The sequence below is a fragment of the Rhinoderma darwinii genome, chromosome 4, assembly GCF_050947455.1.
Source record: "Rhinoderma darwinii isolate aRhiDar2 chromosome 4, aRhiDar2.hap1, whole genome shotgun sequence".
NCBI classification, from domain to species: domain Eukaryota; kingdom Metazoa; phylum Chordata; class Amphibia; order Anura; family Rhinodermatidae; genus Rhinoderma; species Rhinoderma darwinii.
Genome location: NC_134690.1, coordinates 294,899,594 through 294,922,877, shown reverse-complemented (window position 1 = coordinate 294,922,877; position 23,284 = coordinate 294,899,594). Strand labels below are relative to the sequence as shown.

The window sequence follows — 23,284 nt, the reverse complement described above, 5'->3', positions numbered from 1 at the left end:
GTTTTTTTTGTGGCATTTGTTTATTATGCCGATTTTTAAAAAGTACCCATCAGCAGCAATAGGGTACCTGTTTTATTTTAAAAAATATATATAAATAATTAGCCCCTTATAGGGAATGTGTCGCTAGAAATTATTATTTTTTTTTAGTTAAACAATCATTATTTAAGTGATTACACATTGTTTTAATTTTTAAAACATTTTCAAAAGTCAGGAAATATTATAAATTAGATTCTAATTTATAAAATTTCCATGTGCTGGTCACTAGAGGGAGCTGTTCTCAAAATTGCAGCATGATCAATGTGGTAAAGCAACCTCATTGCTTTATGCTGCAAATTTGGGGTAGACACACTCGCTCTAGTTTCCTTACACAATCCCCCCTCCCTTATTCTGGCTAGTGCCAGGAGAATAGATGTCAGGTGGTATTTTTATTCCTTCCACCAAAGGTTTTTTATAGCATAAATACTCTATTTAGAATTAGTAAAGAATCACTGGAATAATGATAGAGCTTTATAAAATATAACTTTTACTTCATATTGTTTAAAATAATGTGCAAAACATACACACAGGACAAATTTAAAGGCTAAAAATGTGCTCTCTTTTGTGAGAGAAAACTGACATTCTGTACGTTTTGTGCAGAGTAAATGCAAAGCTCCAAATATTACTGCATAAAGGAGGAGGTTTTTTCAAAGGTATATTTTGGGGTAATCCACCCCCCTACCCATTCTATAGTGTGTCCAAGTCCATCTTGATCCTGTAGCTGGGGACTGGGAAACCTCCTATTTTCCTTTTATATGTGTCCAGGCAGATAATGCTGTTCTCCCGACGCGTTTCCTTGTGGCCAAGATTCTTCAGGGGAGTTTAGGCCAATTAGCCTCTATGGTCAGAGGCTTTGGAGCAAGAAAAAAGATAAATCCTATGCAGTGGCAAAGAAAGTTAAGTGCATCTGTTCCCACGATGCTGGGATAAACGCCTGTCACGGCGTGTAACGTCCTCCCTCACATGTGTAAGGAGTCCTCTATTTATCTCAGGAGATCCTCCCCACCCCTATGACGTATCTGTGGGTGTGTTCATGAGTAGCAACTGTAGCGATGTCAACAAAGGAAAAAACCTTCCAAAAGAAGGCAGATATCCATGTCTGCATGAGCAGCACATAGCTCCTCCCACCAGGGCCGACAGCCAATGAGTTAGTGTGTCCTGTCACAGCTGGTGATTCGCTTTATTTGCAGCTGAGCCGGCCGTCTGTGAACAGGAGCATAAAGAATGCCTGTCTACACGTGATGAAATCCATTGGAATGTAAGACCAGGAGGGAGGGAGGGGATAAGATGTGTTCTAAAGTCTCCTACGGTGTTTAGTTAATATCAGTAAATGTTTTATACTGCCTATTAAACCGAGATTAATGGACTACATTAGAACACATCTTATCCCCTCCCTCCCTCCTGGTCTTACATTCCAATGGATTTCATCACGTGTAGACAGGCATTCTTTATGCTCCTGTTCACAGACGGCCGGCTCAGCTGCAAATAAAGCGAATCACCAGCTGTGACAGGACACACTAACTCATTGGCTGTCGGCCCTGGTGGGAGGAGCTATGTGCTGCTCATGCAGACATGGATATCTGCCTTCTTTTGGAAGGTTTTTTCCTTTGTTGACATCGCTACAGTTGCTACTCATGAACACACCCACAGATACGTCATAGGGGTGGGGAGGATCTCCTGAGATAAATAGAGGACTCCTTACACATGTGAGGGAGGACGTTACACGCCGTGACAGGCGTTTATCCCAGCATCGTGGGAACAGATGCACTTAACTTTCTTTGCCACTGCATAGGATTTATCTTTTTTCTTGCTCCAAAGCCTCTGACCATAGAGGCTAATTGGCCTAAACTCCCCTGAAGAATCTTGGCCACAAGGAAACGCGTCGGGAGAACAGCATTATCTGCCTGGACACATATAAAAGGAAAATAGGAGGTTTCCCAGTCCCCAGCTACAGGATCAAGATGGACTTGGACACACTATAGAATGGGTAGGGGGGTGGATTACCCCAAAATATACCTTTGAAAAAACCTCCTCCTTTATGCAGTAATATTTGGAGCTTTGCATTTACTCTGCACAAAACGTACAGAATGTCAGTTTTCTCTCACAAAAGAGAGCACATTTTTAGCCTTTAAATTTGTCCTGTGTGTATGTTTTGCACATTATTTTAAACAATATGAAGTAAAAGTTATATTTTATAAAGCTCTAGTGCCAGGAGAAGGAGGGGGTTGAATCTTCAAACCTCCTACACTGTGTGCTGCCATTTTCTGAGCGAATGCACAGTGTAGGAGGATTAGATACAGTGCTAAGCAGACCGTTTAAGGGCTTATTTAGACGAACGTGTAATACATCCGTGCAACGCGCATGATTTTAACGCGCCTCGCACGGACCTATGTTAGTCAATGGGGCCGTTCAGACAATCCGTGATTTTCACGCAGCGTATGTCCGCTGTGTGAAACGCACAACATGTCCTATATTTGAAGTCAATGGGTGCGTGAAAATCACGCGCAGCACACGGAAGCACTTTCGTGTGCCGCGCGTCATTCGCGCAACAGCAGTCAAAACTATGATTGAAAACAGAAAAGCACCACATGCTTTTCTGTTTACAAACATACGTACGACCTTTTGCAGGCGTCCAAGTATGTGCCGAGCCCGCTCCATACGCTGCAGGTGTCAGATGTGTCTTAAAGCTGACACCTCGCACTAACAGGCAACTCTGATCCTGACCCTTTAACCACTTAGATTCAGCTGCTAATAGTGACCGCAGCATTTAAGCAGAGAGAGAGAGAGGCGTCCCCCCTCCGACAACCCAATGGACCCGAGACGCGAACGCCGGGTGCTGATAATTGTCACGGCAGCCTAGGGGCCTAATGAAGGCCACAAGTGTAATGGCAGGGGGTAGGGAGACGGACAAGTGAGCCCTAATCTACCCGCCACTCTGTCCCTGCCTACTTGCAACGACCCGCCCTAGGCGACGGGGTACAACTGGGCGGCGGTCCCTGCGCTCAGTAAGTGCACGACAAACATACAAAGGAACACAAGCAAGGAAAAGGGGCCGTTGCCCACGGCAACACCGTGAGCAACCAGAGTGGTGAACGAGCCGAGTCAAGCCAGGAGTGTGCGAGGTACAAAACGAAAAGCAGAAGAGTAGTCGGTAAGCCAGGGTCTGTATGGAGCAGGATCAAAAATAGCAGGAGCTGTAGCTGGGCCAGGAAACCACAAGGAAAGAATCACAAGCACCGAGGGACAGGAAGTGCAGGCTTAAATAGACCGAGGGCGGGAGCTAGCTGAGTCTGGCCAGGTTACGATAGGCTCTCCCACTCCTAAGCCTGCCAGCCTGAATGGTGGAAGCAGGAGTCAGTCTCAGGGATGTATTCTCAGGTGCTGACTGATTAGTTCTGGGAGTTAACCCCGAAGCTGTGCCTGGCAGATCCTTTACAACAAGTCTGCCTTCTTTTTGCCCCGGTTAAATCCTGCCTCTGGCTAGAAAACGGATTGCAAGAAATTTAATTTCGGTGGACTTTCTGAATGCTGAGGCCTGGGTTCAGCTTAAAGGGAACCTGTCACCAGCATTTCACCCATTGAACTTTACTTATCCCTCACAGGCCGCTGACATCAAAAGTTCATTGCAGTTATCCCCTCTCCTAAACTCCTCCTCCGACTGTAAAGAACGGTCTGAAAACATTTTGCTTCTTTTATTGTAATAATCCAGTGTCCCTTTGTGCGCTCACACCAGAACAGGACATCAATGCACAAGCGTGGGATTGTGTGTGCTGGGGGAAGATGAGAAGCTGTAAATCAAAAGTAAGAAGGTGGGGTAAACTCAGAAAGACTTGAGGAATGAAGATAGGACTCTTTTCAAATGAAGATTTGACTCTTATGCTCATTAGCATACGGTGTGGGAACACAAAAAAAAAAATGAAATACTAAAAAGGTACAGAGCTGACTAACAAGATAATTATAGGTTATATAGAAATTATTTTTCACCCACTACCACCAGGTATTGCCGGTTTAATAGGTGAAATGCTGGTGACAGGCTCCCTTTAAGAGCTTGCAGGTTAAAGGGATTGTCTAGTCATAAGACATTGATGGCTTATCCTCAGTATAGGCCAGTGTTTCCCAAACTTCGTGGCCGGGACCCACTTTTGGCCGAGACTTTTCTTTGGGACCCACCACTACCGTACATAGACCCATTTCGTCTGACGTATGTCATCATCATTCGTAGTTAGATGCTGGTACTTCGCGCCATTTAAAAAATAAGTTCCTGCAACAATCGAAAACAAGACAATTGTGCGGTCAGGGGTGGGGCGCCTGTCTGCGCCGAGCCACTCACGGTATAGGAAATGCTGGCGCAAGGAGTTGTTAGTTACTTGCTCTAGCATTGAATTTAACTGTATCTGCGTCCTGGGGACTCAGTTACAGTTTAAACCAAGACCCTCCGCGAGTGTCTCGCAACCCCCCCCCCCCCCTGGAGGTCTTACCACGACCCACAGTTTGGGAAACAATGGTATAGGCTATCAACATCTGATCGGTTGGAATCTGGCTACTGGCATCCCCGTCAATTAGCTGTTTTGAAGGGGTGCACTGCTCAATTTGTTACAACTCTTTCACACTGCGAACATTCTGGTGAGGGGGGGGGGGGGACGACAGATAACCGCTGTTTTATCTATTTATGGGGGAGAAGTAATGTTATTGGTGGGAAAACATCTTTAACTCCTTAGTCACCGGCCACCGTCTTGACGGCAGGCGGTGCATGTCCTTAGTCTACACTGACGTCTTTTGGCGTTGCTGTAGAAGAGGATGATAAACGCTCCTGTGAGCGCTCATCCTCTAAGCAGGAGCTGTAACTTACTGCTCCTGATCTTAGAGGAGCCTGCTGAATACAGCTGGGGACGGAAAACATTCAGACCCCAGCTGTTTAACCCTTTGATCGCCACGGCCCGTGACTGTGGCAAGATCAAAGGGAACTCCCCGCTTTGATCTAGTCATCGGAAACACGGTCACGTGATCAAACACCGGTGAATCCCTCTGCAGACAGCCCTGGGGACCTACAAATGATCCCAGGGCGGTCTGTTCAGTAAGCCTGCTGTTCGGGCACACTATGTGCTGCCCTAACGGCAGCCTGTGTCACGGTGACACAGTATGATGTATTAGCATACAGCAGTATGTGAATACATTACAAGTAAAAAATGAAGTTATAAATAAAGTCAGCCCTTAATGGGATTAAAAAAAAGTAACAAAAAAAAAAAGTAATTTTGCATAAAATATATTTTATGCCCCTACACTAAATAAAAACAAAAAGCCTACACATATTATTACGTATCTAAATGACCGTAATAACCTGAAGAATTAATCTAACGGCTTATTTATCGTGAAACGTGAATGGGATAAAAAAAGAAAACAAGAAAAACAATGCCGAGAATCTCTTTTTCTTATATTCACGTCGTAAAAATATTTTTTTTCTACCTTCAAACTATGAAAAAAAATACAATTTCTCCCGCATAAAACAATGCCTCATACGGCCACATGAATTAAAAAAAAAAAAAAAAAAAATTATGGCTGCTGAAATGCAGAGGGATAAAAACTGAAAAATGTGGCTGTCATTAAGACTTTTTAAGGCCCAGTCATTAAGGGGTTATCCAGGCTTTAAAAACCCGGATAAACCCCCTTTAGCGTTATTGGTGGGAAAACATCTTCTCTCCCAACAACTGATAAAACAGCGGTTATCTGTTCCCTCCTCACCAGAACGTTTGCAGTTTGAAGGAGCTGTATGGAATTGGTTACAGACGTGGATTCTACACATGCTGCCTTTTTTGCCTTCTTCTACTTCTCTGCCTACCATCCCCTAAATTCCAACACTCTCCCTCCAAAAACTTAGCCCAAGACTGACCAGAGTGGATGTCATCATCAGAGTGGATTTCTTTGGGATGCAAAGAGGTTTATCTGAGGAAGCCCCCATTTCTGTACGATTAACTGGAAGACTTGATTGTTTAAACTCCATTCGGTTGGATCCAGATTGTTTCTGCTTGGATAATTGGCCTGTATAGTGCATGAGCCCTTGATATGAATGGCTGTAAGGGATAGTAGGTGCGATTCTGCCCAAAAACATATTTTTGCTGATAAAGCTTGAAGGCTTTGATATCTTGTGCCCCCTTGGTGACGCAAGTGGACCAAACTTGTCATGGACTCGTACATGAGACCCCCATAGTCAGATGACAATGTTTTCAGGGTTTCCCAAACCGCATTTAACTCCCCAAAGTTTGACGAACGGTGAGAGACTGTCGTATCCCAAATTTCTTGGAACGTCTGCTGTAGTAGCAGAGCTCCCCAGACCCTTTTGCTGGCATCAGTGGTCACTGATATAACTTGAAATTGATGCCACAAATCCCCTTTTTTCAGAATTATCCACCAGAGGAGAGAAGACGTCACATAACTGGAAAGAGGAATCTTCTTCTTTTTCCAGAGAGAGTGTATTCTTGTCCCAGCTGAACAGTATCAGGCTTTGAAGAGATCTGGTATGGGATTGATGCCACTGACTGAATGCACATGGTCATGGACACTAGTACTGACATGGCGCTTCTTAAAGGGAATGTGTCGCTAGAAACTAATTTTTGTTTTTCAGTTAAACAATTAGTATTTAAGTGATTACACATTGTTTTAATTTTTTCACAAGTCAGGAAACATTATAAATTAGATTATAATTTATAACATTTCCATGTGTTGGCCACTAGAGGGAGCAGTTCCCAAAATTGCAGCATGGTCACTGTGGTAAAACAACCTCATTGATGTATGCTGCAAATTTGGGGTGGACACCCCTCTAGTGTCCTCACACAATCCCCCCTCCCTTCTTCTGGCTAGTGCCAGGAGAAGGAAGGATTTGAATGTCTTCAAACCTCCTACACTGTGTGCCGCCATTTTCTGAGCAACTGCACAGTGTAGGAGGATTAGATACAGGGCTCAACAGACGAACATAATACACACAAACATACACAATCATAAATTACCTGCTCCTGCCGCCGCCTCCGCTGGTCTACGCTCCTCTTACTTGCGCCTTCGCTTTGTTGAACATATGGCCGGAAGCCGCAGCCGGAAGTAGTCATCTTACTGTCCGGCAGCGGCTTCCGGTCCACATGAAAACGGCACCGGATTTCGCTCTACGAACGAGTTTCGTTTTGGTCTGTGTGGGAGCGGCGCACACAACTGAGAATGGTACGGCTCCCGTTCGCATTCTCGATGGGGTTGTATGTGCCGTATTCCATCTCTGTATGTGTCGTTAATCGACACATACAAAGATGAAACAAAAAACGGCAGCCCCCATAAAGAAGTAAAAGTCAGAAAACATTAAAAAGTAAAACATGAGAACACAATTTAATAACATTTTTGAAAATATTACATTAAAAGCAATATGATAAAAAAAATAAAAATAAATTCATGACACCTTCCTTTTAAATGAGACTCAGTTTCCGGAAGGAAGTTATCTTCTGGATAACTTGAAGTCTTTTGTCCAGAGGTAAAAAAGATGTTTGTTCTTGGGAGTTTAGTAGAACTCCTAAGACTTATCTTTTATGATCTAGCCTAAGTCTCGAAAAACCTGGTAGGTCTATTTTAAGTGAATCCACAAGAGGGGTGATGAATGAGCCACAATGAGAATATTGTCAAAATAAGGAACAGTATTTATTTCTTGCTTTCTTAAATAAGTCACTATCTCTACCATTAAGATAGTGAAGATCCTTGGGGCACAAGAAATCCCAAATGGAAGGGAGGAAAACTGCAAGTGACGTACTTTGCAATTCTTAATAATGGCAAATGTTAGAAATTTTGATACCAGAGATGAATAGGTATGTAATAAGCATACTGAAGGTCGCTCAAATCCATCCATTTCCTAATCAGCAGGATTGATTCCATTTTAGATTTATTAGTGTCCTGAAAGAGCCTTCCGTCGTTTTTATTTTAACAAAAATAGGTAAGAATAATGGCACAAACCTTCCTCTACCTGAGGAATGGGCGACATTACTTGCATCTGAAAAGTTTCAGGATTCTGCTTTATAGTTCCTTTTAAAGGAAAGGCGTCTGTAGGTTTTGAACTATATTTAAGATCCAGGTGTTTGAGGTAATGTTTTCCCATTCTCTGTAAATTTTTGAGATTCTTCAGCCCACTTTGACCTCACTGTTTATCTGAGTTTGGTTTGTTGGTGTTAAAAAGAAAATTTCTTCCCTTGCCACCTTCTGGGTAACTCCATCTCCCTGACTTTTAATTACCTTTATAGCCTTGGGACTGAAATTTGATAGGCTCAATGTAATTTTTCTCTTTCTTGGCTGTTTAGGTTCAGGTAAAGTTTTTTTTTTATTTTTTATTATCGGAGACCTTTTCAAGAATCTTATCCAGAGCGAGTCTAAACACATTCTCCCTTGAACGGTGTAGTACATAGTTTTGATTTAGAAACTGTATCCAGCGACCACAATTTAAGCCATAAGACTCGCCTAGCAGTGTTTGAGAGGACAGCAATTCTGGCTGCGACGAACTGACTCGCTGCAGTAAAGGTAGGGATGCCAGTTCATCCGACCAGTGAAACATTGATCTGGCAACACATGTAGTAGCTACTTTTGTTTTAAAAAGGGCTGAAGAGATTTCCTAGGTCTTTTTTAGCAGACTCTCAGCTTTCCGATCCATAGGATCTTTGAGCTGAGAGAAGTCTTCGAACAGAAGTGTCCCTTTCCTAGCCACTTTGTCTACCTGAATATCAATTTTTGGAATTTCTTCCCAAATTGTTATTTCTTCATCATCAACAGGAAAACATTGTCTATGCTCCCAGGAATTCCTAGCCTTTTGTCACGATTTTCTCACTCCTGTTTAATTAATTTTTTTATATTTTCATGAATGGAAAAACACATTTTCTCCTATTACCTAATCCTGCAAACATATCATCATGAACTGTTCTTTTTTCTTTTATTTCTTCAATCGCCATAGTGCTTCTTGTGGCCTGAAATAATTAATCGATATATTCAGATGAAAAATAATTTCCTATCTTCATCATCATCCACAAAGATATGAGAATTCCCCTTCCTCCATATCTTCAGGAATAAAAAACTGACAGCTTTTAGAAACAGAATCATCACCTGGAATTAGCTTACTTTTTTCAACCACCGTGGTAAACAGAGGGCATATTTGAAAGCTTCCAGAGATTACTGTATTTCTATACTTGTATAAGGATTTTTATGTCATCCACCAAAAAGGCTTCTTCTTTCCGTATAATTTGTTTCTGTGTAGGCTTGACAAGAGGAATTTCTTATGTACAACTGGTAGTTGTTTTTTTTTTATATGAAATGCCACATTTATGGTTTGCATGGGTCTTTTCTTAAGATTTGAGGGGCCTCTGTCACCCTAACAAGAATAAAAAAATGGAAATATAAGCAATTGCCTCCCTTCTAAAGACTCTCTGATCCCCTGACAGTAATACTTACAGGGCCGGAGTTTGTGCTGTGATCCACAGAACCAGAACGGGAGGCGGAACCTTCTATCTCAGGCATTCTAGACATGTATTGTTAGTCCTACCTTAGTAGAATGGAACTCTTGATCAGGATGTTTATAAATCTTGCCGCCAGGATCAGTGCCTTCCTCGTTGAAATCCGAGGGTATCTTTTTCCAGGGCCTCCAATCCAATTTATTTTCATAAAATCCTGCAGACGCCACAACTAATTTTAGCTTTGCAACGCATATGCATTCCACTGACCAGAAGTAGTAATCGCGGCAGCGGAAGTGGCGTTATCCGACCGCCAGCATCTCTCCAAGGTATAAGAGGCCCTGGGTATACAGCTGGGAAGCTCCAGGAGGACCGGAGGTGTAGGTTTTTTAGACTTATTCAGCTTCACCTCAGAAAAGGCGCAGGATAACAGCCCGATCCAAAGTAAAAAATAAATTTTTTAAATAAATGTACTAGACTCTCTTCCCAGAGGCCAGACCTCTCTGCCATGCCCCATAGGGACAGGAAAAACACTGATGGAGTTAGGATGGGGAGAGGCTTTTAACCTCTCTGTGTTCCCGGTCCCTATTAGGGTGGGCATGGAATCATCCTCCTGTGGTGCCGTCATCGAGGATGACTGGAGAAAAACCCAGATAACCCTTTAACCATGTTAATTAAAAACAAAAAAAACACAAAAAAACAAAAACAACAACTTGTAAATAGCCAGTCTGTGCACCGAAAAAGATAAAAATACATCTGGGGGTGTAAAATACAATTATGGTATTACCAGGCATAATGCTGCTTCCAGGTTCGTTTTCTGGCAAACTTAATTCTCCGAGACCAGATCGTGGACCTGACCCAAGAAAACGAATGTCATTGGCAATCTTCATTACGCTACAGGCAACAGTGTTCAAAGCCCCACTTAATTCAACCAGGGCATCATGAGCAGCAAGAGCTTCAAATTTGTTTGGAGCAGTGATAAATGGTAATCCTGTAAAAAAAATAAAAATAATTTAAATAAAACATACTTTCAACTTAAAATATCCCACAATAGTGTAATCAAACAACTTGGTAATAGGCATTTGTAAAACATAAAACAATATTGTGCAGCTCTATTTTGGGGGGGACCATTTCACACTATAAGGCCTCATGCACACGACCGTGCTCGTAATTACGGCTCGTAATTAGGAGCACGGCCGGGCACGACCGACCACGGGCAGCCGGCCGCTTTTCCGAGCCGTGCTCCCATTATAAAGTATAGCAGCACGGCCCGTAAAATAAAAAAATAGAACATGTTCTATTTTTTTAACGGCACGGGCACCTTCCCGTGAGAAAACGGGAAGGTACCCGTGGCTAACAGAAGTCTATGGGCCCGTTATTTCGGGTCGTAATTACGACCCGCAATAACGGGTGTTTTTATGGTCGTGTGCATGAGGCCTAAAATAAATAGCTAAACCCTTTAGTGGGCATCGACTTCTGTACATTTTGCACACAAATTCCGGTTTCTGACTAACATTCTGAACTAAGCAGAGCTTTAACACCTCCTAAAACATGAAAATTCAAGATGTACATTGCAGTCATTAACCCCCCCCCAAAAACACACACACACACACACACCCCCCTTGGGTAGTCCCATATCTGCATAAAAGCTGTATCTATAGATACCATACAAGTGGTAGTTTACTGGTGAACGTGTTTACAAAACTACTGGCATGCAACACCTTTTTGCATACATATTTAACAAAAGCACGGATTATACAACGCAAACAGTTATTTTACGAAAGAAGCAAGTAGAAGAAAGAATCAAAACCGTCTAAAAGAAAACCAAACTTTGTTGCCCATAGAAACCATTCAGAGCTCAGGTCCTAGTTCTCAAACTTCTCTGGAATATGAAAGCCATGATTGGTTGCTATTGGCAACAAGGCCATTTTTTGTTTGCTAGAGGACCTGTGTCTCCTAGAAACAGACATGAACATGGTAAAAATACCTTTTTAAAAATTATATAAAATCTAAGTTTCACAAGTTTACATGATAATGACTGCCCGTCTGCAATATTTCACACCATGTTTTAGTGCCAAAAACCGGTTCAAGGACCGCATACAGAGTGGCGGTCAATGATTCATTCCCTGAATAATTCTCAGTTACATATAAGTGGTATACCACAAGATCCAGTCCTGGGACCACTATTATATGTATTTTATTTTAAATAGTCGGCAGACTTTCAACAAACATTGCAGAAATCAAAAGTATAAGCAAGAAAGGTAGGTTGAATAGAAGCGGACAAACTAGTGAAAGCTCTTTACACCCAGGGATGGTCTGCCAGTTTTTGGTCCAAAAAGGATGATTATACCATTGAGGTGAAGAAAAGCGGTCACTTTTACCATCACCTTTGTAAAAAAATTTGGAGCACATGAAAAGGCCAAAAGGTAAGGCCTGAACCTGAAAATGTATTGTTCCTTGTCGATGAATTTCGAACCTCCGAAATCTTTGGGATTCCTGATGAATGGGCACATGAAAACACGCGACCTGCAGATCTACGAATGCTAGGAAGCAGTCTTGCCATAGTATCTTCTTCGATAGCCAACTTACTTGTTGACACATTTTAAGTGGAAGCCTACTCCGCACAGTGAATCGCCGATACACTTGTAGCGGCGGTTTACAATATTTACGTTTTCTTCCTCACTGATCAGATATTGATGGCCTATTCTAATGATAGGCCAACTTCTTTTAACTGGAAAGGCGCTTTAAAGAAGACAACATGTTCACAAATTATTCACCGTATATTATCTAAGACTGAAGGGAATTCTTCAGTAACTCCTTTTTCAATGCATTTATGACATAGTGTTTTTTTTTTATATGATGCGGCCAAGATTTCTCTATAGGATTCCACATTCTTCCTTGGATGACTTTTTCTGCAGCCCTTTTCCTCCCCAATGAATAAAGTGACATAGACAAATAACAAAAATGAAAAGCTTTTTTTTTTGGGGGGGGGGGGGGGGGTCAACTCAACCTTACCAGGCTGGATGCTTTTGTAGGATCTGCACACACAATTATCTCACCAGTACTCATTGTGAAAAGCTAGCAAAATAATCTAGAAGCAGTACACCACAGCTCTCTAAATTAGAGACACATAAAAATAGAGAGCCTGTATTAAATTTAAAACTGGCGTAAAAAAAAAGTGGGTACTTCCCCTTTAAGACACCGTCTCAGCAAACGCCCATGAGCCAAAAACAGCCAGAAACAAAGAAGGCCATGCAGAGAAGGGATACACTTGCTCAAATGAAAACTCTGAGTCTTACCAAGCCTGCTCAACAGGCGCTGACCACGGATCACATACCAAATGTTGCAACTGAGGGAAGATGGCAGCTGCCTGCCCTGCAGGACTCATGTAAAGTAAAATGGAGACACTTACAAAACTGTATGGATGCCCAGATTTCCCTGCCCTTTGATTTGGTCCTGGAAGTGGAGCTTTTCCCCATCGCTGTGATGTGCCAAACAGCATCAGTATGGAGGATGCTTTCCCCACTTACGGTGTGTCGGTGATATGATGAAGGGGCTGGCACCCTGACTCGGTTAATTACATAAGCCAGGGTGTGGTCTATCGGATTGTCTCTGTGGTTTTCAATATGTTGGGAAAACCGTTTGCCAATTTCAGAGACGCATTACAGATCATATTGGAGGTATAGAGAGGAGAATGGACAAACCAGCGGCAAGGCATGTCTCTGAATGCCACCACAGGGATTCCAATGTCATCAAGTTACAGGGCATTGAATTAGTGAAACCTAAGATAAGGGGGGGGGGGGGTGCGCTTGAGAGGACGTGGTTTGACACCTCCTATGCAACCGCTATACCTGTAACCACTGATAGCGGCAGGTCTCACCTTAGGCCTTGGTAGTCTCTGGCCTGCACTCTAACCCACAATCTGCCTGATCCTCACGCTGAGTGGCTGAGTCTATTCAATGCCCGCAGTCAATGCCCCCTTGCTGTGCTGTGGTTCTCCCTTTGTCTTGCTAATGAGTGAGCCATCTCCTGCCCCCTCTACTATTAGTGTCCCCTTCTATCCATCCGCTGCATTTTAGAACTAGTCCTTGGGCTATAGTTTCTGTAGTGAGAATATTGCTTTGAAAATGCTTACTTGACACCTTGTGGACTCCTGGTCCTGGGGTGAGAGGACACCCTGGGACTTTTCCTTCCCAGCTTGGTTGGACTGTCATAAAGGGAGCCTGAAATCTGAAGAGACTGGGTGAGATAACTCTATAATTGTTCCCTATGGTCTTTGTTGTTGTTTTTTTTTTGCCTTAGAACTCTTTATATAGGTTATATTGCTATTCTGGGAAATTAAGGATCCTAATTTGGAATTGAACCTTGGGCCTCCATTTTTGAAGGATTGGTATAAGAACACCTATATTATTAGGTAATTGGCCATCATTTATTTTTTTAAGAACAAATTCTGGGCCTCCACATTTTGAAGGACTGATATGAGAACATCTTATTGTCCTATTACTATGGACTAGAAGTGCATCCGCTTTAACTCCATTATTGCAACTCATTTATAAGGCGGGTACTAGATTTAGGCTTATTCACTGACTTCTGGCCTTGTAGGTGCAATGCCCTCCAACAGTGCAATAATTGCTGGGTAAAAAGATAAGTAGGGGAACCAATACCAGTAGTTATAAGGTGCAAATCAATGGGAGGTGTACAAGTAGACCCAAGTAAAGGGGAAACGAATGCAAGAATTGATAGTCTATACAAGTCACCCACCTTGGGAAATGAAAAAAAGGGAGAGAAGCAGTAAGGAAAGCCCAGAGGGCGTGAACTAACACTGCACCCCCTGATAACTATGATGAATCAACCACCGAAGGAGGTAAGGGACCCTGAAGGTCAGAGTAATGAAGAATTAAACCCTATGCTGGTTGCTATTCTAAAGTCGATACAAAAAAATAGGTGAACTATCAAACTTAAATTATGCAGATGGGGAAGGTCACTTCAGTGGTCTCCCTGATGAGGGAAGATTTAGGGAAAATGAGAAATCGTCTGACAACAGTGGAGTAGAGAGTGGACTTGGTGGAGGATAACATTGTTACTCTGAACAAAGAAATTGCAGATCTTAAAATGGTTAAGATAAATTTACAGATCTTGAAGTTAGGTCAAGGCGTGCAAATATCAGGAACGTGGGCTTCCAAGAGGGTGCTAAAGGTCAAGATTGTACACTATTCATCTCAGCTTGGCTGGAAAAAAAAAACACATTGCCCAGGATCCAAGTATATTGTTATATCCTGAAAAAGGGTGCACAGAGTACCAATGTGGCAAAGACCCCCAGGCTCAGTTCATCGCTCAATTCTGGTGAAATTTGTATCAGCTCAAGATGGAGATAAAATTCTGAGAAATGCTAGAAACATGCAGAAGTTGCAATTTAACGGATCAAAAGATATTCCTATATCCTAATTATCCTTAAAAAAAAAGAATGTCGTTCATGGACGTTAAACAATGCATGAGAAATGCTAACATCTCATTTTTGTTATTCTTCCCCGCAAAACTTAAAGTGTAACTAAATGTTTAACAAACTTCTGACATGTCATAAGTTTTGATTGGTGGGGGTACGAGCACTGAGACCCCCACCAATCGATAAAACGAAGTGGCAGAAGTGCTCGTGTGAGCGCTCAGTTTCCGTTTGGCTTTTTCCGAAAATCGAACATGATGGGATTAGATACAGTAGCTCAGCAGACAGTATCACACATGATAGGATTAGATATAGGGCCCAGCTCGTTGACATTGCGGCTCCAGCGCTGGACCCAGGAAAGGTAAGAATAATAATTGCTTTGCTTTTTTATGTATTACTAATTATTTTTGTGTGTTTGTGTTTTTTTACAAGTTCAGTTGGACTACTTCGGATTCGAGGACTACTTCTATGACGGCATTTTTTTTTATTCTCAATAAAATGGTTAATGACGGTTGTGTGTGGGATTTTTATTTCAATAAAATATTTTTCCTATGTCTTTGTATTTTTCTAAATTTTATTACTACGACCAAAGTAATGGCCGCTGGCTGCATGACAGCGTTTATTTCTAAGGCGAGACTTATTGTCAGCCGGTGCAGAGGACATGCACCGGCTAAAACTAAGCCCCGTCTTAGTAATGGATGCCGTCAATCAGCCAGCAGCCATTACTATGGCGTTAGTAATAAAAAGTTTTTAAAAAAAATACAAGGAAAAAAACTGGTGTATTGAAATAAAAATAAAAAAACCCACACAACCCTCATTAACCATTTTACCGATAATAAAAAAAAAAGCCATTATCTAAGTTGTCCTCAAATCCGACGGAGTCTGACTGAACCTTTAAAAAAAAAAAAACACAAAACCAAAAACCTTCCGTCTGAGGTTTGTCTGGTAACCCCTCAAAGTAAAGGCAAACTGAAACCTCAGCTTCCGTTTCCCTCACCATTGATCTCAGTTTGTCACCATTGTGACAGGGCTCCGTTGTTTTTACGGAATCAATAGCGCAGTCGACTGCGCTATTGGCTGGGTCAAGTACAACGCTACCCTGTCAAAACGGTGAGAAACGGAAACTTTTAGCAGCGTTTCCGTCACCATGGAGATCAATGGTGAGTGAAACGGAAGCTGAGGCTTCAGTTTGCCGATCCGTTGAGGGGTTACCCGACAGAAACCACCGACGGAACCCATCAACAGAGGGGGAACGCTGATGTGAACACAGCCTAACACATATGGTAGGCTTAGATACAGGGTCCAGATGACAGTAATCTTATACAGTATAAGATTACTGTCTGTTGGGGCCGTGTATCTTAGCCTACCACATGGTTGACATAAAAGGAGTTGTCCAGTCCTTAAAAATTGATGGCCTATACTCCGGATAGGCCATCAATAGTTGATTGGTCCGGGTCAGACTGCCGGGACCCCTGCCAATCAGCGGTGTTGAAGGGGGTGCAAGCGCTGCTTCCCCTTCATTTCCCTTACTTGCTCACACTATGAATCGCTGACACGTCTGTGTCGACGATTCAGTGTAAAAAAGTGACCGGAATGAAGGGGGAAGTAGCACTCATACGAGCGGCTGCACCTGCCTTCAACACAGCTGATTGGTGGGGCTCCCGGGAGTCGGACTCCACCCATCAGCTCCAGCAGACCGTGGCATTAAACTTACCCTCCTCTTCGGCCGCAGTGGAGATCCTGACTCCATCCAGGGTCGGGTTGTTGTGCGCAGCGCATAGTGCTGTGACATCATGCGCTGCGCACAGTTCTGTGATGTCAGGATTTCCGCTGCGCTCCGGAAAGAGGGGGTAAGTACAGTCAGTTACTATAGTAACAGGGTCCCGTGTAGTTTATTACATAAGCCCCAGTTACTATAGTAACTTTTCATTGATGTGGTGGGACCCCTATAGTTATGCCACTGGTTGCCACTTTTACACTAGGTGAATAAACACCTTTGAATCCATGTTGGTATGCTGCCTCCTTTCCTTTAGGCCGGATTCACATGAGCGTGTGCGTTTTGCGCGCACAAAAAACGCAGCATTTAGTGCACGCAAAAGGTCCACAAAAGCTCCGGGTGTCATCAACACGAGGCGTGGCTGCGTGATTTTTGCGCAGCCGGCATCATTATGACACTCTGTTTTTATGTTTGTAAACAGAAAAGCACATGGTGCTTTTCATTCATAGTTTTGACTACTGTAGCGCGCATCACACGGAAGTGCGTCCGTGGGCCGTGCGCCGTGTGCAAAAAACTGGCAAATATAGGACATGTCGTGAGTTTTACGCAGCGGCAAAACGCTGCGTGAAAATCACGAACTGTCTGAACGGCCCCATTAACTAACATAGGTCCGTGCGACGCGCGTGAAAATCATGCGCGCAGCACGGACGTATTATACGTTCGTCTGAATAAGCCCTTAGGGTGACTCCTGGGGAACTCGGTTTGGCTCGGTCTATGAGATCCATGGTCCAGATCTCCTCAGGTTCAGCACCCACCACCATTTGCTGTGCAGCTCCTTCTAGCTCTATCTAGGGGTCTATTTGTTTGTGTGTGTGGTTAAAAACTTTGTTTCCTACTGATGCAGCTCGGGCAGCAGCCATGCGCTTTGCTGCAGGAGTCTTTTGTTTAAGTGCAGGGTTCCTTTTTGGAGGCATGACTGTTCTGACAGTGGTTCATGCTGAAATCCAGTATAGGAACAGCGTAGTAGAGGTACAGTCTTCATGATGAGTAAAGAAAGATAGCTGGATAGTTATGAAAACATATCTATCGTTAGAGGATCCTTTCCTGGAATATCATAGCAGAAGCAAATAGTTTAAGAGAACAGCAGTCTTTGATTTAATAATTATTTATCAGCTATAATATGCCTACAAGAGGTGCATTTGGTTAACTCCTCTACTTATACATTTGCTAAAGATGGGCACCTTTTATTTTTCATTCCGTGCATTCATCCTTTTCACGGGGGGCGGGAATCAATATTAATCCACAGGGGAATTAACTAAAATATATATATATATATATATATATATATATATAAAAAATATATATATAATAATTGATGTTCTGGCCAGATTTGTTTCCGTGTATAGGTGGTTTGGGGGGCTGACGTTTAAATGAATTAAATATGCGTAGCACCTCAAGAGAAAAGGGTGGAGGGATTTAAAGAAGAATTGCCAGAGTGCCCTCATCATTATGGTGGATTTCAATATGGTACAAGAGCTGTTGGATCAGAAAAGGAATAGGAATGTCTCTAACCCACCTAGTACAAGAATCTTTGTGGATTATTTCAATGCATGGAGAACTAAGTACCCCAATAAGACACAGTTTTCTTGATACTCACAGTGTCATCAGATATCATGTCAAGGATCATTTGAGGAATTTGTGCAGAATAAAGTTACAACCTCGCCTCTAACTGTGTGGGACTGTTTGAAAGCTTATATGTGCAGCCTATTTAAAAAAAAAAAAAACACAAAAAAAAACAGGCCACATTTAATAAGACATGTCTTTGATGGACATATGTATTTTTTCAAATCGTACTATGTAAGGCCTCATGCACACGACCATATTTTCATCTATCCCGAAATATTGTCAATAAATACGTTCCGTATTTGATCCGTATATACGGATCCATAAAAAGGAGGACGCAAATGTCATCAGCATGTTGCATAGCAATTCTTCCGGAAATATGGATGCACATCCGTAGCCGTCCGTATTTACGGAAGCGCCCATAGGCTTCTACGGGAGAGACCTTGCTGTAATTACGGACAAGAATAGGACAGGTTCTATCATTTTTTCAGCATGGACATCCATCAGTAAAAATACTGAAAGGTTCTGTAATTACGGACCGTAATTACGGACCGTAATTACGGATGAAATATACGGTCGTGTGCAAGGGGCCTAACTATGTAAGGTCATAGATTGATCAAACTAAAGAGCGTTTGGAGGAGTGAAAAAGATTATATATTACATTCCAATTTAGATAATAAAACACTCTGGAATGAGTCGGAGGCCAATTATAATGAGGCTTTGAGGCAAAGGGCCCAGGATCATATCTCTTCCATATCATCCAGTTTTTTCCGGGAAGGCTTCTATCCTCAATAATTACGAACCAGGGCTCTTGACGGGACCAGTAGTTGTAAAGAACTCATATGGAGAGATGGTTACAAACCCAGAATTGATTGTTACTGCATTTTCAGATTATAAGAATATATATATATATATATATATATATATATATATATATCTCTCTATCTGGGGTCCAGTACAATCATTTGAAATTAAAAAAGTCATATCTGGATAAAATAGAATTTCGGACATTGTTTTCCACTGAGGTAGCGACGATTGATGCCCCTCTGAGTCTCATGGAATTGGAGGAGGCGCTTAAACAGACACTATGCAATAAGGCATCGGGTCCTGATGGGATCCCTTTTGAACTTTTCAAGCAATATGGTAATATCCTCCTTCCAGAGCTGCTAGAAACCTTGGACCATGCTTTTTCGGTAGGCTATCTCCTGCATTCAAAGGAAGAGGCCTCCATAATTGTGGTTCCCAAAAAGGGTAAAGATCCACTTGAGCCAGAGTCTTATAGACCTTTCTCACTCCTTAACCCTTTCAGGACAGACCGACACACACACACACACACACACACACACACACACACACACACACACACACACACACACACACACACACACACACACACACACACACACACACACACACACACACACACACACACACACACACACACACACACACACACACACACACACACACACACCCCTACCTGCAGTGCAACTGGTTTTCATAATGGCACTTGCTATCTCCCTACAAATCCAGCTTCTCTGCTGGGTGGCTCTGAACTGCGCCTGCGCAGTACAGAGCCAGATGGCAGACGCAATGAACGGCGCCAGTTCATTGTGTCCTATGCACTGTGCTGCCGTATTCCATCTGTGTATGTGTCGTTAAGAGACACATACACAGATGAAATAAAACATGGCAGCACCCAGGACAGTAAGGAAGTGTTAATAAAACGGTGGGTGTGAAAAATTAAATAAAGTCAATATAATATTTTATTAAATAAAAACACAAAATTAATAAAATAAAAAAAAAATCATGACAGTCCCTTTAAGGCCGTTTACGCTTTTTGGAGTCTGGACTGATGTTTTTTTGGAGTTTTAAGGAATATGAGTATCTATAGGCTCCAACATAAAATTTGGCACATAATTAAATGATGCAAATCATATGTTTTGGATTCACTTGAAGGTTACACAATTAAGTCACTTATTCACAGATGGGAAGATTAAAACATTTGAGGAATTTCTTAGGGATCAAGTTCTTAGACTTTCAGAGATTATTTTTTTTTAGTCTATGCACAATTTTCTCAGTTTGTTAATAAGATGGAAGATAAAACTAGACTATGTACACAAAAATCTAAGCTTTATTCACTTTTAAAGGAGACAATTGAATAGAAAAGTCTGTTTCTCCAGACTATACAAATTTCTACAGGGGTTTAAAGGCTATGTACACCTTTGAAAGGCAATTTATTTATATTTTTTTAATAAAACGGCCAATTAGTGTGATTGGTGCAACTTTACAAATACTTTTTAAATGAAAAATTATTTTTAGTTTTTGAGATACAGCTGCTCTGTATTCTCTATACAGAGCAGCTGTAATGTTCGCCATGATCGGAATCAGTCAGTCTTGCGGACCTGATGGGTTCAGTATCAGCAGGTCCTGTGTCCGATCCACCTGTAATCTATCATATCTAAGTTATAAACTTTGGAAAGGCAAAAAATCTGCAGCACCAGACCAGTACATTAGGTGGGTGCACGCCTCTTGGGTCACAGTCCAATGACCCTTCAGTATAGAGGAAAGTAGAATTGAGGCAGCAAAACCAAATGAGTGAAAAATGATCCTGTTTATTCCAAATGCAACGTTTTAGCTCAATGCGAGCCTTTCTAAAGCAAGATTATAAAATTTAGATGTGATAAATTACAGGTGGATCCTGCGTGTCAGTCCCACGGACCTGACGGGAATAGGATTTAGCGCTAGATACAACTGCTCTGTATAGAGAGTACAGAGCAGCTGTAACTCAAATAGTAATAAAGAATTTGAAATAAAAACTAATTTAGAAAGTTGCACTAATCACACTGACTGACCTTTTTATATAAAAAAAATTGCCTTTCAAAAGGTTTACATAGCCTTTAAAAACACAATAAACACTTTAAGAGTGAACTCCATTGGGAAAGAGATTTGGGAAATATGGCGGAGACTGACTGAAAAAGAATATTCACAACTGTTAACTGGGTCTCCTTGAATCATACCCATGGTAGTTCTCAATCGATAATTAATAATAGGCTGTTTTCTCCTAAGCTTTTATTTAAAATTTGGGGTTAGAGAAACCTCTAAATGTTGGACATATTCCATGCCAGACACAGAACTTGTTCACTTCCTCTAGATCTGCCCAAGGTTGCGTAGACATTGGACTGAGATTCTAAATTGTATCACCTCAATATAATTTTCCACGATAACCCCTTATAATCCGGTTTTATGTCTATCGGGTAATGACTTGATACTGAAAGAGATATATAGGGGCAAAAATCTTAAATTGCTTTCACAAAAGCTTTTCTTTGGCAGTTTATTAATTCTCAGTCATTGGGGTTCAAATGTAACACTTAACTTTGGGGAGTGGAAAAGGCAGGTAATGGGGTCATGTTATTTGAAAAATATTACGTTTTTTTTGAGGAAAGCGCTCTTGCACAGTTTTTTATAAGAAATGGCACCTATGGATACAATAGGTTTTATAGATTTGTTTTTCTCCTCTCGCTCGGTTTCTATGTGGGGGGAGGGCTTAGGGTTGTGGTTTTGTTTTTATTAACCTGTGTATTTTATCATTTTAATCATTACACTGTTTTAATAAATACATTTTTGGGGACTTTGATAGGAAAGACCTGCAGCACGAGGCTAGGTGGATCTTTAGACAAAATACGATCCAACCGCATGGCCTAAACGAGCAGATTTTCTATGTTTCATCCAATTAATAGTGTCTTGGTGCGAGAATGTGCCCACTATGTAGATCGTTCACTTAGATGGGATTTTCAGATGCCTTGTGTACCAATGTTTAAAAAAAAAAAAAAACAGGATTTTTGTACTTACCAGTAAAATCCCTTTCTCGTTGAATTCACTGGGGGAGTATAGTTTTCTCGGTAAAGTATTCGCTGAGAGACATAGTACCATGGGACATCCTAAAGTAGTCCCTTAGGGTAGGTAAAAATAATCATAGCCATGTGAGCAATCTAAACCACGGCTACTTGCAACACCATCCAACCCAAACTGGCATCGGCGGAAGCCAAGGAATGGTTAAAAGTCGAAAAAGATTGTGACGAGGCCCAGGTAGTGGCTTTACAGATCTGATCGGCAGAGTCCAATCTCTGGAAGGACTTTGTGACTGCAATGTAGACCTGAAGGGTTCTAACATCCAAACAGTGTAAGGCACGTTCCCGCCGATGAAAAGGTTTTGGGTAAACGAGGGAAGGACAACGTCGTCATTAAGATCGAAGGAAGAAACCACCTTAGGTAGGAAGGATGGCACAGGATGTAGCCCCACCTTGTCCTTATGAAAAATCGTAAACGGAGGTTTCCAGGACAAGGATATCAGCTCAGAAATTCTACAGATAGAGGTGATCGCCACAAGGAAAACCACCTTCCAGGATAAGACCCTGAGAGAAACTTCTCACAATGGTTTGAAAGGTGCAGCCTGGAGAGCGTCAAGGACCAGGTTGTGATCCCAGGGCTCCAGGGGAGACCGATTAGGAGGAGCAGTGTGTGCGACTCCAATGCACTGGAAAAGAATAGATCGGGCTGAGACCTGTCCCTTTTGGGTAGCCAACCTGAGTCCAAGATCTAAACCCATCTGGAGGAAGGCCAGAACACATGGGAAGGAAAAACAGAGAGGAAGGAACTGATGGGAGTCACACCACCTAAAATAAGCCAAGTTCGATGGTAAAACCTTTGGGATAGAGTCTTCCGTGCCTTAATCATGGCCTGAAGGACTGGATCAGAGAAACCTCTAAACTTCGGAACCGCGTTCTCAACAGCTAAGCCGTCAAATGCAGCGGAGATAAAGCAGGGTGGAACATTGGCCCTTGGGAAAGGAGGGTGTGCCGCTGAGGAAGAAGTCATTGGGTGTCTGCCAGCAGAAACACGGGATACATATACAAAGCACTGTGAGGCCAGTCTGGAGCCACCAGAATGGCTGGAATTCCTGCGTCCTTGACCTTTTTCAGCACTCGAAGCAGGAGTGGCAGGAGAGGA

At 42.2% G+C, this 23,284-nt stretch overlaps 1 protein-coding gene across 2 annotated transcripts in view; it reads right to left on the bottom strand.

Moving 5' to 3' along the window:
• Nucleotides 1-23,284, bottom strand: part of FH (fumarate hydratase) — an 87,048-nt gene that overhangs the window by 16,390 nt on the left and 47,374 nt on the right. For both annotated transcript variants that reach the window (XM_075862606.1, XM_075862605.1), the window contains exon 7: nt 10,282-10,485. In XM_075862606.1, the coding sequence (XP_075718721.1) occupies nt 10,282-10,485 (204 nt within the window). The remainder of the gene's footprint in view (nt 1-10,281; nt 10,486-23,284) is intronic.